The sequence below is a fragment of the Dermacentor silvarum genome, chromosome 2 (assembly GCF_013339745.2).
Source record: "Dermacentor silvarum isolate Dsil-2018 chromosome 2, BIME_Dsil_1.4, whole genome shotgun sequence".
In the NCBI taxonomy this organism is placed as follows: domain Eukaryota; kingdom Metazoa; phylum Arthropoda; class Arachnida; order Ixodida; family Ixodidae; genus Dermacentor; species Dermacentor silvarum.
Genome location: NC_051155.1, coordinates 250,843,320 through 250,858,471, shown reverse-complemented (window position 1 = coordinate 250,858,471; position 15,152 = coordinate 250,843,320). Strand labels below are relative to the sequence as shown.

Sequence of the window (15,152 nt, the reverse complement as noted above, 5' to 3'; positions counted from 1 at the left end):
CACATGCGTGAATACATAGGGCTATTGGTTGACTCTAATCGGCAGTCTATATTGCGAGGTAGAATCAACAGACCTAGAATTATGCGAGTTCAGAACTTTTGCAGCACTCATAAGTTCATTACTGTTGCACATTTCTGTGATGTCACCAACATTGCGTCTATTTATTGCAAGTGATTGGATGGTCTACACACAATTCTCACACCGAGATTTTTGTGGTTGCAGGAACCACCGCCAGAAGGTGCCTCATTTCTCCAAGAAATGGTAGCATCACTCATTGGTTCATTTGTGGCAGATGTGCTGCTCTTTCCTTTTGAAACTGTTCTCCACAGGTGAGCAGCAACTGCTTCTACTTTCTCATTTCAAGTTATTGGTGTCTCTAAAAGACCAAGCAATAAATTCATTTGAGGCTTTTGAATCACCAATCTGATATGCCTGGGTAGAGTATCCAACTTGACATTCTGCATCATCACACCTTTTCAGTCATGTGGTTGAAGTCATTGAATTCGCCACAAGCAAGAGTATGCTAAAAGCACACCATCACAAGTTGCAAAAGTTTCTGGCCCGATACATACACAGTGAAAGCATACATACAAGCTGCTCGGGATCCACAGGTGTAGGTCTCTCTGGAGGCCTCTGCACTTGCGATCAGGCCAGCGATTGCGGTGCACAATGGCTTTGAAGCTGTTACTGTTTGTAGGAGATGATACTGCACAATACAGTGAAGTGGCACACGTAGCAGGTTGTTTGATGCAAAGCAGGATGGGCCTCATAAGCTTTTTCTTGCTGACATTATAGTCTAGCCACAAGACGAAAAAGCCTAGTATGTATGTGACCATGTTAAACTGTTGCACATGAAATGCGTAATTTCTTTACCTGCCATGGCAGCACAAGGTTGCGTATAGCACTTGCACAAGGTTGTGTATAGCGCTCGCACTCATATGCTCATCTAAAGTCATGCTAAGTGGTGCGGACCAGCTTTGTCATGTACCAGCTTTACCAACGGATAGTAGCCACCTCCAACTTGCGCATCTTAAAGCGCTATCAATAGCTCAATACGAAGCGAAGTCTGCCAAGGCTTCTAACCAGGAGCGTCCAGGAGTTAGCACACGTTGGCAAGCATGCGTGTGCTCTGACCTTAAGTTTCGCGTGGCTCGGCCTAGTTCAATGTTCAAAAATTGGAGGACGCTTAAGCTTCGCCTTTAAGAGTGGAACACAATAGCATTCAAAGATTCCTGGCTGCTTATCAGGCTTCCCGGCAACTACAGCTTTTTTTTCTCCATCTTTGCCTCCGCATGCGGCTGCTGAGGAGGCGAGCACCATCTGGATGGTATTTTTGCAAGGAGGAAACCACGGCGTGCCACTGTATGAGTGGTAGAAATGCTGAAAAAGGGGCTTGTGTTTGAGTTTCCGCGTAATGAGAATTATGTTTTCGCATATATTCAAATTACAATCAGACGCTATCACGTCTGTAGGTTGTGGTTATGCTGTACTTTACGATTTTTCTGACACATGTTACTTTGAAAAATTTGATTAGTTCACCAGCGCCTCTGCACCATGCGGAGTGCCTATGTGGTCGGCGTGGTTGGGGACGTTTTTCTTGGCCGGGCAATGCCCTCGACGCCCACACCGGATTTTCTGCGACACGGGGCGCTTAACGTTATCGCGTTAATATGACTCGACATCAGCAAGACCCTATGGCTACGACAGTGATAAGCAGGGTGGCCAAAGTTCAATTCCTACGCGGGTAGCCGCGGCGGAGCTTGAGCAGACGATAGTCAGCTTCTTCGGGAGTACGTAATTATTAATCAAATTCTAAAGCATATTTTAGCTTACTTCAGCATGTTTATTAAACTGCGTCAATAAATATATACAGTAACAGTAGGAAGAAGCGCATTGATCCAAACACCCTTCTTGATTGACGTCAGCTATTGGCCAATAGCAGCCGCGTATGGGAATCTGCTATACTATGAAATAAAGCGTCCAGAATAGAGTGAGGAGCAGGCTTCTGTTGAAAAGAGAGTGTTTGAGAAAAGGCGACTTCGCACCACACACGACTGCAAAATTTGGCTGATAACATTCACAGCAGCGTATACTGTTAGTGGACTGTTTTTTCACCAAGCCCGAGGGCTGGTGCAGGACCCCTTTATACAGTAAATAAAGTAGGCTGCCCTGGCTCTTTCAATGCATTGTTTGCAGCCTTTCATACATTTGTTTATCTTTACTATTAATTACTTTTCAAATTTTCATCACTAGTTTTCTTGCAAGACATCATCATTGACACTGAAACTTGCTAGATGTGCACACTGGAAGGAAGGACGGTGTTGTGGTATACGAACATCCTGCACTCAAGATTATGGTTACTCAATGCCGTAGTGCTCGTGCCTGGGTCCTCTGTGAAGCTCAGCACTCCGTTGTTGCTGATGTTCCGAGAATGTTCTCCCAGTAGGGCTCCTGAAAAGCTGAAAAACATCTTTCCAACGGTGATCCCTTGGCAGCAACATTTGAAGTGGCAATCACTAGGAGCACCAGTTCAATTCGTCGGTCAGTATCTGGTGGAGTGATAAGGGAACAACTACTGAATGCTAGGGTTTGCCTGTATGGCACGACTGCAGGCGTTCTGCTGTAGTTCCTACCAAATTTGAGTGCTCAAAGCTGCATTGCCTGTTATAGCTAGTCTCATCAATAAACTAATTGGTTACATCTACTAATTGGTTAGTGAAAGAAGTAATTTAATTTCAGTACTTGAGTTACTGAGTAAAAAGTGATTAATTACATGTAATTCATTACATATAAGTATGCTGTGATCTCAAAACACTGTTACTGTTTACTCTCTGCTATTCCTAGTTTGCTGCTGCTTGTGTGCCACGTCTGATAGTTAATCATTGGTAATAAAGTGTACCCCACAATGGGTGTGTGCTCAGGGAAAACATCTAAAAAATGCATTGTTGGTATTCTTGCCCATCAATGTCAACCCATGGCAGGCAGTTTTGTGACACAGTATTTGCCAAAAAGTCTGAACACGTCATGGTCTGCAAAATGATAAACTGTTTGCCTACAAGTTCATTTTACGACATGCCCAGAAAGATTGTATCATTTGTAGCTCTTGCAGCATCTTTAACATTGCCAGTGTTAAGGGGATTTTCGACACCCAGCCACTTTGCAACAGCTGTCAAGCATACTTTTAGCCCTTTGAGGAGAGATATAAATTGAAGTTTTCCTGAAAAGTTCCTGTAAGAATGTGTTCCCAGACAGTGACATAGCTCCTTAAAGAGCCTGCTCACTGCCTCTTGCAGGCTCTACTTGCAAGGAACGCGAACCATTGTGGACAACCTCGACACGGGTTGTTCAGTAACGGCCATTATCTCCCAGTATCAAGGGCCTGTGGACTGCTTCCGGTGCATAGTAGCTGAGGAAGGTGCGGCAGGCCTCTACAAAGGATTCGGCGCTCTACAGCTACAATATGTGCTCCAGGGAGCCCTGCTCAAGCTGACACAAATGCTGTGCCAGGAGTTCTGCCCACACGTCCTCTAGCGTCATGATGTGATGTGACCGTGATGTGGCTCTTTCTGCACAGCCATCTTTGTTTCCAAGCACTGTGGCTAGACAAGTCGGGGCAACAGTGTGCTCGACAGCTAAATTGATTCGTGCCAGCGTACCACCTTGCTTTCCTTGCCTACACAGGCAAGCACAAGTAATATGGGAGTCGTGCAGTTGTGCACAAGACTAGCACCGCTTCAGAATTACCTGGCAACAAGTGGATCAGCCTAGATTTGCCCTGGCACGCACAGATTGATAGTTAGAGCGGATGATCAGAAGCTGCAGTGACAGGCTAGAAAAATTTTGTCACTTTTCAGCTTACATAATTGGTGTAAAAGGTGTACAGCCGCATCTTGAAAATGAAGTCTAATAGAGATTAAAAAAAGCTATGCTGCACTGGGTGGTGATGCCCGTAGACAACTAGTATGCATGTAGAACGGAGCTGCACAACACTACTGCACGCTGCCAATTTCTAGGAAGTTGTGAAGTCTGGGCATTACTTTTGATTACGATGGATTTTATTATGAACTCAGCTGAAGGTGATTTTTTTCCCTTGAAATGGTACCACTGCCTTCTGGGCTTGTCGCTTGGCTGCCCAGGAAGGATGCAGGTCTGGTGGCAGGCATGGAAAGAAAAGCAAGGAGCGAGTTATACAATAATGAACTATGAAAACAATAATAAATGCTGCTGTACCAAACAATGACTTTTTTGTAGCTCAACCTATGAAACACCCATGCAGTACTGGCTACTAATAGTGTATAAAAAAAGGGACACACAAAGCACTGTTTACTTTAACATGGTTTTTGTCGAAGGGCACATACATATAATTATAACGAAAAATAGAAATAACATGGTCTACACAAGGGTTTTTTAAATTTTCTGGCTTTAGGGAACCCCTCCCTTTTCCTATAAGCTTATAGTACATGGGCTTACCATCAGTGTATCAAGTAGAAATCGGGAAAAAAGTGTGTAAATTACTGGATAATTTCAACAGATTAATCAGTCTGTGTGGCCATGTGCCACTTACTAGAACCAGCCTCAAGATGCCTATTATGCATTCTGGCCTGCATTATGCTGTATTTACAGTTAGAAAGTGATTTGAGTGAACTTCTCGTAGGGTTGAAGTTTGTACGTCTTAAAAATGAAAATTCTGTGTGCCCTTGTAACCATATTGTTGGCTATCATGTACCCTGAATATGTTTAAACAAAATTTCACCACAAACTCGACGAACATGGTAGCCACATGAGCGAGATAACCAAAGTAGCGTGGACCACCACTGCATGAGCACGTAATTTCCGATGCTAACGATTTGGCGTGTTATCTTTTAATCTCAAAGGTCATTGCCTCTTGACTGAGCGGAAAATATACAGTAAACTTCTGTTAATTTGGCTATGCTTTACTGCATAACACAGTTGTATTCCAGTGAAACTGACTTCCGCATTATATTTTTACTTTGTTTAGAAACTTTAATGTCATTTCTACGTTGTCTACTTTGGAAACACAGAAAGCAAGTGTGCTTTGATTCGTGGGCGTATTAGAATCGGGGAAAATACTACCAAATGAATCAGTCGTGTTTTGATGTTTTTTCTGCATCTTGACCCGCCGAATGATAAATTTTCTCAGTCTTGTCAGGGTTGAATTAATGGAAGTCGACTGTTATATCTTTTTCTGCCGTGCCGCTGTGCGCATTCTAATGCAGCATACGTCGACCATATGGCTACTGCTCTAGCCACATTGCACTATAAACGGCGTGCTGACAGAAAAAAATAAGCTTTTATTTTTTTCCACACAAATGTCAAGTTACTAACGCTGCAGAATGACCTTTTGAATACTGATTACAATGCTAAACCTAAAAGCCCCTGTCAACCGGCTTGCAGCTACGGTAGTGTGCAGCGGTGCCCCTTAATGAGCACATCAAAACGCTTGCCGTGCATTTTTATTTCAAATAAAGTAGAAACCGACAGTGTGGTAGCGAACCAGCTTGTATCGAAATTGCGCTGTGCCATAACTGATGCACCTTTACTGCAAATCACATGTGAACATGCCCTGCCTGTTCGTTACAATGTGCCATTTATGTGGCCAATATCGTCATTCATGGGAAACAAGAACCAGGCAGACTCCACTAAATTTGGAAGTGGCCCTCAGCTTGCAAAACTTGGGAGTTGATTCCCGTTGATGTGTTACAAATCGTCCGCACAAGCACAAAAGAAAAACTCTCAGCACAGACACCATGGGCCCGAAAGTGGCGAGTCTTGTGTGCTGTTACCACATTGGTCTCTCGCAAGATGTACCAAGTGTGGATGTGGCATGCATTGGCTTCATTAAATCTAAAATGAAATAGTTATTCTTGGAAAATAATGGAGAAAAATAAGTTTCAGCATTTTGGGGTTCCGCTAGCAGATCCCTAAAATGCATTTGCAGAAACAGTTTAAGAACCCCAGGTCTACAACATGCACAGAAAGGCCTTTTCCTGGAACTGGACGCTCACATATGGCTCACCAAGTGTTTCCCTTTGAATCAGCTGCGATAATGTCCCTTGTTTTGTGTGCTGTTATTTGCTGAACATGAATAATCAACTAGCACGAATTTCTGCCCTAAATAAGAGAGCAGTCATGACCACTGGCCATGCACTCACCCAATTCCTTTAAGCTGTCACTGTGACGTTTGCCAGTTGACACAGGGGCTTTTCTCAAGGCCTGTGGCCGCCCACTGTTGCCAGCAGCAGGGCTGAATGCTGTACTGTGCCGGTGTTTGCCAGTTTGTGCTGCAGTCTTGCCAAAGCTGCTCCGCCGAGGAGGCAGCCTTTGCTTCATGCTAGGGCTGAAGGGCAACTTCTGCGAGTCCTCATCCTTTCCTTCATCATCACTGCCAGTCTTTTCGGCTGGCCAGAAGAACGGGTCACCAGCTGCGAACTTCCTGCATGCGAAACAACAGCAAAATGGTCGCAAAGGCAGTTGCTCACACATTTGACAGAATTTTTTTTTTATACAGCAGGATGGCAATCAGATGCCTGCACTTAATCGTAATCCACTTTGGCAAACTCTGCATACGGCAAATTAGTATGGGTGTAGCAAATGGCCTGGAGAACAAAAGCATCAATCATGAACCACAATTATTCCAAGCAAAAGGCACTGAGGTCCATGTGAGTGCATTATACTGGTTTCTTACTGAGCAAAAAAGTATGATAGTATATTTGTTAAAGGTGCTAGTTTCTTTAGATTTAAGTACATTGGTTTCACAGCCCATTCAACATATTGCTTATCCTTGTGCAATGCAGTTTTTAATGTGCCACAAACCATTTTGACACCCCCATTTTGTAGCTTAAAATGTTCATCCCAGAAAGTTATTCATGGATGCAATGAGAAAAGCTGTTCACACCTAGCTCCAACTGATAACTGCATTTTGTGGGGATCATGCATCGGAACTAGAGCGGTGCTATAAAAGGACATCTGGAAGATGACATTTCTTCCAGTGGCAGAAGATAATAATGGCATTGAGTGCTGTAGAAAGAGGGTCTGCAGTAAGTTTTCTCCTAACCCTCACTACCTATATTCTTTCATGCCAATACCAACTTTTAAACGCCTGCCACAAAGTTTCAAATGCCTGGCAAAGCCATGACATAGTGTTGACATTAGTGCAACTCTGAATGAGTGAAAGAAAAGTAGAAAAAAGACAGTGGGGAATTAAGCTTCCTACGCTTATTATATGATGAACAGCAAGAAATCATAAAAATGAAAGGAACAGCTCATTTCACACATAACAAACCAAGAAACGCAATTTCTTACTTGATAAAGGGCAGAGATGAAAGTATAGCACCCCAGCTGTATTTCTTTCAACTTTTTCTGCATTCATACAGAGTTGTGCTAATGTTACTGCAATGCCATGAAACACCACCTCACCCAAACTACCTGTTATGGCAAAGCACTACAGTTTCTGCTTCTGGAAATATTTAACTATCAGAAGACAACCTAGCAACTTTGGCTCTTAAATATGACCTGCTATAGGAGTACTTATAAGTGCTTGTCTTCTTTTAGCCACAACCAATCCTGCACCGTTGTGCTGCATTTTCATGCCTTCACGGTGCTGAGGTCAACAATGCAGAAAGATTTTTTTCTGGCTACTTCACACATGCACACACAAACGTACATGCACGCATGCGCGCACACACACACACAGATTGGTCACTGGACTGAGAGTAATCAGTTTCAAACAAACCTGGGTGGCAATTCTTCGTCGGACTCTTTCTCTGCTGCCATCTTAATAAAAAGCTTCTGCACTCTGTCAGGGCTCTGAACTGGAAGGCTGAAACATGAGGCAGACTGCATTTGTAGACACACGTGCAGCTAGCACTCTGCTATGGATAGCTTATATGCCACATCACGGGTGCTACTCCAGACTGCAATTTGCAGCAAACAACACACAAAGCAAGTCTTTGAGCTGGATTACATTCACCTAGGTCTGCGCGAATATTCGAAACTTTCGAATAACAAATCAAGTAATCACTATTTCTAAATATTGTGGGCATTTCTTAGTCACTTCTTCATTGGCTGCACATGTTCATCATTACATCGGCTTTTTCGTCTTCATTACTTGACTCATCTTGAGATTGATCCGTGCCTTGAGTGTGACCGGTCCGCTGAGTCTTTGGGGCGTATTAAAGGTCATGTTAACGCTACGTCACAGGTGGTGGAGGTGCTGGGTACACAAACTTAGCACTGCGAATTGTACATAATGCAGCAGTCCATCTATGTAGACACGAACAGTACACATGGCGGAAGGTCGAATGGTGTTCCCTTGAGCAGCGAGTAGCGTAGGTCCATCATAAGGAGTGGTAACTTTCCCAAGGCATGAACACAAATCATGGTGAATAATTGACAAACTAGCACCAGTATCTATTAAGGCTTCCACGTGTACTCCTTCTACAAAAACAGATATAGCATATTATGCGGACGCACTGGAGGAATTTCTGTCCTGTTGTGCAATGCAGCTTTTCCTCTAAAAGCTGCATAATTTAGTTTTCCAGGCGACGGTCGGCGAATGGAAAGTCTGGTCGAAGTGGCGACGTAGAGCAACGAAGGGGTGACGGCGAGCGGCGTCTGGCAGGACGGTAGAATATTTTTCAAATCACTTTCAAATATTTAAGAACATCAACAAGGAGCCAGACTTCATACTGGCTATACACCAGTCATTCGCACTCTCTGAAAAGTCCTATGTATGCAAACAAACTTCTTATTGGTTTTTGAGGCTCCATTTATGCTTTAATAAACAATGCTTTTGCTAATGTTGTAAATACTACGATGTGAACATATAATTTTATATTAATAGTGAAAACGGCTGTTCATTATTTGAAAACTCTCCGGCACTTGTTTGATGTGCTTCTGGCACTATTGGATCCGTATTCGCTCCAGTCTCAATGATTACCATTTGCACACCCCCATATTCGTGAATGCCAAGCTTGTGAGGTTGGAACATGGTCAACATGAACTTGTTTTGCATAATCTTTTGACTGTTGGTGCATCACGTTGTGTCACTGAGCGGAATAAGGGAGGACAGAAACGATGTGGACAGGACAGACACTCTTAAATTAAATGATGGCATTTTACGTGCCAGAACCACGATTTGATTATGAGGTACGCTGTAGTGGGGGACTCCGGAATAATTTGGACCACCTGGGGTTCTTCATTCTCTTATTGTGCATGTTGGCATCATGAGTTCAGCACTCTGCAGTGAATTTTATACTGATCGCAGCATAATGTAGTTCTTCATCATGCTTAGACATTAAAATTATGCAAGCAGAGACGACATGACATCGAAGTGTGTTCTGTTAATGTGCAATTTTAATGTCTTAACTATGAGCTAACTAGACCAGCAGTGGGACCTGCAACCTGTCTATGGGCTCCAGATCGTTAGCCAGCTTCCAGCATGACCTGTCCCTTCTGCCCTCGCTCAGCTGCCCTCACAGATCTACCATGCCCCTTGTGGAGTTGCCCCAGCCTGAGGTTGCAATTAAGCCGCCCACTTGACTACCATCTGTGCGCGCCTATGGTTCGCATCATAGATCCCTCTTGGCATTCATCAAACACAACAAATTATATGTACACATATAACACACATGCTTCACGTTTTATGCCACAGAGGGCAACCTTTCGAATAAATAAACAAAAGAGAAACACTAACTCAGTTTATACCGGTAAAGTATTCTTGCAAGACTCTTATTTTCATTCATTTGGCAGAAGAACATTCCTTGCTAGCAGAGAAAGTGAAGGTCAGTATCCATTCTTTCATATTTTGCACCCAAACCACAGCACCAGCACATCAGTGTGAAGTCATGAAAGTAGTTTTACAAGGCCACTTTCGTGCACAGAAAATTCATAAAATTTTCCAAGTTGAATGCTTTGTTACATTAGAATGCAATGCACGTCTTGTTTGTCGAAGAACTATTACCCAGTCCCAAACAGATGCAGCTGTCAAAATCCATGACAATAAAGAGAGCTAATGCAGGAGTGTGAGGGTAGTTTTGCCACCTGTCTCATTTTTCATGTTATTTCTGGTTTACCAGGCTTCCCACTCATAGTAATACTGACCTTTCTACTAACTCAAAAGTGCAATTTACCAGGCCACCTATATTATTACCTCTCTATAGTGTTACTTTAATTACCGCCATGCATATAATGGTTTTGACAAACACACGCACTGAATAACTACTTGAGACATACCCTTTGGATTGTTTGTCAGGTGTTTTCTTGGACATTATTTTGCCAGCTCCCTGCAAGACTTTCTTTTTCAACTCGGGTTTGGAGGCACCTGTGGACACAACCTTGGCATCTTTAGGCACTGCTTTAGTTCTCATCGGTGGCTCCGCGGTGCTCCTGTCTTCAGGTTCAAAATTTTTCTCACATTCTTCTTCAGCTTCAGTCACAGATGATGCGACTGGCGTTTCCGATTCACTAGAAAAAAGAAAACACTTTTCCTTGCGTTTCTCCCAGGCATCGTAGATCTTCGGCAGCCACTCTTTCCAGTCAGTGTTGGCACTCCTGAACTCCTGAATGACTTTCTGCACCCCCGGGCGGTCTACTAGACGTGCCATGGCACGCTCCTCTGGAGTGGAGTCGGACTGCAGATAAAGGACGTGACATATCCCAGTCAAAAAAAAGTTCCTCAAACCAGTTAGAAATTTCTAATTGGAGCCAATTGGATATTTCCAATTGTGTTTTCGGACACCCATTGGAAAAATCCAACAGGTCCAATTGTTTTTTTTTTTTTTTTTTTTTTTTTTTACATAATTTCAGAGACCAAGCTCCACTTGGTCTCTGAATTGGGCTCGCTGGGACCAACATGAAAAACAAAGGAAAGGGAAAAAAAGAAAAAGCCTAGATGGGCCCTAACCTTGATATGGCATGGATATACTTGAAACTCCTTTCTAGAAGCATACTCATGCATGAACATACTACGGCAATTATCATTGCCGTAGTATGTTGGGTGACATACCCAACACTCACCACTTCACTATGAGAGATGCATGTCAGGTGCTATATATGTGAGCAAAATTTGGTAGACCAAGTGGTGCCAGTGGTTCATGAGAAATTGGTAAAATTTCAAGATAGATTTTTTAACTTGACAGAAAGCTAAATGCTTCTCTCCATTGATCACACCAAAATACAAAGATCTTTTACTTTAAAACTAACATTATAATTGTGCTATTATTATTATCAACTAGTCTGTTGTTTCACGAGATTACTCAGTGACTTAAATTTCGGTCCAGTTGGGACCAACTGGACTTCTCATGAAGCCCAATTGGAACTTGGGCCTCCGATGATGTCCAATAGACCAATCCCACCAGCCAGTTTCACGACACCACTGCTGCCGTAGTGCATGCTGGTACTTGTCATTCGGCCGCTCCAGCCGCCCGGAGTGCCTGTGCGTCCTGTTTCCGAACGATTTTTAGCAATTTTTATGGTTCGTGTAGAGCCATTGTGCGATGGGAGGATTGACCTGCTGCATTGCTGGGTGCTACAACAATCACACAAGGGGCAAAGGCTTCGGATTCTATGTGTTTTCTAAAGAGCGAAAGCTTCGAGAGACGTGGATCCAACGGATTAATAGGTGGTACTGGTAATACACAGCGCGAGAAGAAACGCGGGGACGAATAGCGGACGCATTTCGATGGGGGCAAAATGCGAAAACACCCGTGTACTTAGGTTTCCCGGAATTTATAGATTATTTGTTGATTATTGATTAGCTATTGATTGGCTATCGCAAGGTATTGGCCACGTATTTGGGCTAGGCTAAGAACTACCAAGTCATCCCCAGCACTTTCTGGAATTTATTGATTATTGATCGATTATCAATTAGCTATTGATTGGCTATCGATGACTTGGCGATGATTGGCTATCGGCGTTTTTATGTTTAAAACGCCACCTAGCTTACCTAAGAACTTCTAGATATCACTGTTACCGAAGTTTGCAAGTCGTGCAGGAAACCCATGTAGGTAAGCATCATTAGGGCACGAAAGTTTCGGCACGGCATTTCAAACCTGTCTCCAACAGATATACAGATCCTATTAAGTCCGTTGCTAAGCAAACATAACGGTGCTGTCACCGAGATGCACGTGTGCAAAAATAGCAACGCAAAATGACCGCGTACATCAGCATGTACTACATACAAAGCTCTAACAAATACGACACTCAACGCGTAATGAGCGGGTAACTACCGAAATAAAAGAGCAGCAGGCACTTTTCAACGTTCGCCTCGCATGCTGCAATGAATAACCAATGTAATTTCTTACATGGCGAGTGTTTCTCGGTGGTGGAGTCGCAGAGATGTCTGGGAAGCTCGTGCACAATACTCAACGAAGTTTCCCTTTAAGTACTCAACGAGCGCGGACTGTGGTGGTGTGGTTGACCAATCGACTACAACCAAGATGGTGGCAGTGCTACTTCCGGAAAACCGGCGCATGCGCAGATTGGTCGGTGGGATCGGTCTATTGGAACCAGTTGGGTCCCATTGCAAAATCCAACTGCACTCAATGGTTTTTTTTTTTTTTTACTGGGATTGGCTACATGACATCAGTTCACAATGCAGAACAGTTTCTTTTTCATCAAGAAATGTTGGTAGCAGATAGCACATGGAGTCCACCACAAGTGCTGTGACACAACCACAATGTAACTGGAAATCTAGTCATTGGATTATCACTTTGCGGGTATTGTGTCAAAAGACTGATTATTTAATTCTCTTTTTATATGCAACGACAACATGATACTGTTAGAGCAATGTAAGGATTTTTTTTTATTACAAGAAAATGTGTGAAGTGAGTTGAAACATTAAAGGATGTCAAGGCATGGCCCCTACCGGTGCTTACATATTTTTTTATTATTTTTTTTTCAACAAGTGACAGTTAACAAAGAAGTTAAACCACTAAACTTGTGCAGGACAAAAACAGTGCAGTTAATTAGGGTGCTGTCCAAGCTGCTGGGAGAATTTAGTCTAAAGTGAGGGCACACAGCAGCCTTAACAACCGTGTATCCTGGGAATGGCATGCCCATGGATGTGAAATTAGGGTCATGCTCATGTCAGTGCACGGCACTTTTTCACCTGTTTGTACAGCTGCAAGAGGTCACATGCAACGTACCGTTTGTCATCATATTGGTGCCTGGCACAAAAACAACCTGGCTTAAACATTTTCATGCCAGCAAAACCCTTGAAATGGCTGTAATCATTTGTAATCAGGCAACAATATGTCATGAACAAGTGCACATCCACCGTGTGAATCACAAAATGTTGCAGATACAAACTACTGGGCCGGTATTTTGTAGTGATGCCTTTCCGGTAATAAATGCCTTTTCGCGCTTATCGCGCTTTGTCAGAGTGACGGTCCGCTCGCGTTATCAACGGGATCAGCCGGCCGTGAGCGGTGGATGATAAGACTAGTATAGAATAAGTCATAAGGCATCGCTACAAAATCGCGGCCCTGAAAGCCAAGTAATATATCGCATACAAAGCTATGCCAGTCAGTCTAACAAAGGCCAGATATAGGCTGCATGTGGGCACAATATTCAACATGAATTTTGTATACTGCAACTTACTACTGCTTATCTAGAACTGAGAGATGAGACAAGCACATTGAAGAGGGCAAGACGGCACATTACTGAAGCTTGAAATATTGAGAGCAACGACGTCAAGAGCAGACGCACACTACTTTTTGCACTATTCTTCTTTCATGTTCTACAATAAAAAGCTTTCCTGGCTGCGTTACAAACTAATACATTTCTCGCTTGCAATGAATAATGTAAAATGATGCTGTCAGGCTTCTTGCACATATACTGATAAGAACTTAAATGCAACACATATCACTATGAAATCTCGTACCTGTAATTTACAGAACTCTCTGAGACAAAGACAAATATTAGCTACAGCACTAGCTGTTATCAGTAGCAGCATAAAGTGGTTATTATTCCTTGATCACGTATGTTTTGGTGGGCCAAGTGCAACATGGTATCCAAGGAAACTCTCCAACTGATTATTTTTAAACCTCCAATGGGGCTATCACCAGTGTACATGTGTATGCTCCCTTCCAGCAGACAGGAGCACTAGATTTCACAAATGCATTGATGCACCAGCAGAGAATAAAAAGTTCTGACCCAGCCCAATGTTTACGGCTGATTCTTAGCCAAATGAATAGCGAACGAGCCTTACTAAATCAACAAAAATTAAATCACATTTTGGGGCTGGTCAAACTGCCACGAGCAGCTTTTCTCCCCACGTTCCCTCAACAATACTGTACTTTTGTTTTGTGGAAAATAAAGCCTACTACTACTACTACTACTGAATACTACTAATAACTACTACACAATCAGGTATATTGCTGGCAGGCTTTTCTTACCCGAACAAGCACATTCCTCCATGGCTCTTCGGCAGCTAATGCTTCACGGGCGATGGTGGTCAGGTCAACTTTCTGAAACAAACTCGTTGAATTAGTTATGCAACGTCAGCTGCCGGTCTAACTTTCATACGCACAAACGTTCAAGGAAACAAATACGATTGTCAGGCGGCGGTAACTAATTTGCTAACCTTTAGGTAATTAACTTGATCTTTCCAACGGGCACCCTTCTGCCTCCTTTTATCTGCGTCCGGACCCCTACGGTAAACAAGGGAAGGGATGGACACCAACCGCACAAACAAATGATCCAACGTTGGCTTAACATAAGCTGGCGAAATATTTTTCTCTGATGCAACAACTAATTTCTTACTTGGAATTTTCGAGCTTCCTTATCTCTGAAGTCATTTTCCTAATCAAAAAGACTCTTTCCGTCTTCAGCAACCGGCGAAGCACCACCACCTGAGCAAAGAAACATTTTCTGTCACATGGAGAGAGACGACGACGCAGAAAAGACAAGACACTTCGCTCACCAAGTTGTTCACTGCAACTTTCTCCATCGTTTACTTAATGTGCAAAGAAATCAAACGCAGCACTCGTCAAAACGTTAGCCAGCTACACGAAGAACGATTCTTCACGATGTTTACTGGAGCCATGTGGATGCATTTTTCTAACAACTATCCGCACGATTTTCAGATTCCCCGAGAGAATTGGCTGGTTGGCTTCACCACAATGCAGTTG

General features: G+C 43.1%; 2 protein-coding genes across 2 annotated transcripts in view; one reads left to right on the top strand and one right to left on the bottom strand.

Moving 5' to 3' along the window:
• Positions 1 to 4,235, top strand: part of LOC119443131 (mitochondrial outer membrane protein SLC25A46) — a 22,659-nt gene extending 18,424 nt beyond the window's left edge. The window contains exons 8-9 of the mRNA XM_037708282.2: positions 223 to 329; positions 3,294 to 4,235. Coding sequence (XP_037564210.1) covers positions 223 to 329; positions 3,294 to 3,531 — 345 coding nt within the window. The 3' untranslated portion in view covers positions 3,532 to 4,235. The remainder of the gene's footprint in view (positions 1 to 222; positions 330 to 3,293) is intronic.
• LOC119443132 (uncharacterized) lies at positions 4,038 to 15,152 on the bottom strand. The gene is made up of 8 exons (XM_037708283.2): positions 14,945 to 15,152; positions 14,785 to 14,873; positions 14,606 to 14,672; positions 14,418 to 14,489; positions 10,255 to 10,652; positions 7,754 to 7,840; positions 6,174 to 6,454; positions 4,038 to 4,149 (listed from the first exon to the last, which is right to left on the bottom strand). The coding sequence occupies exons 1-8, from the start codon at positions 14,969 to 14,971 to the stop codon at positions 4,067 to 4,069; spliced, it is 1,104 nt and encodes a 367-aa protein (XP_037564211.1). The 5' UTR covers positions 14,972 to 15,152; the 3' UTR covers positions 4,038 to 4,066.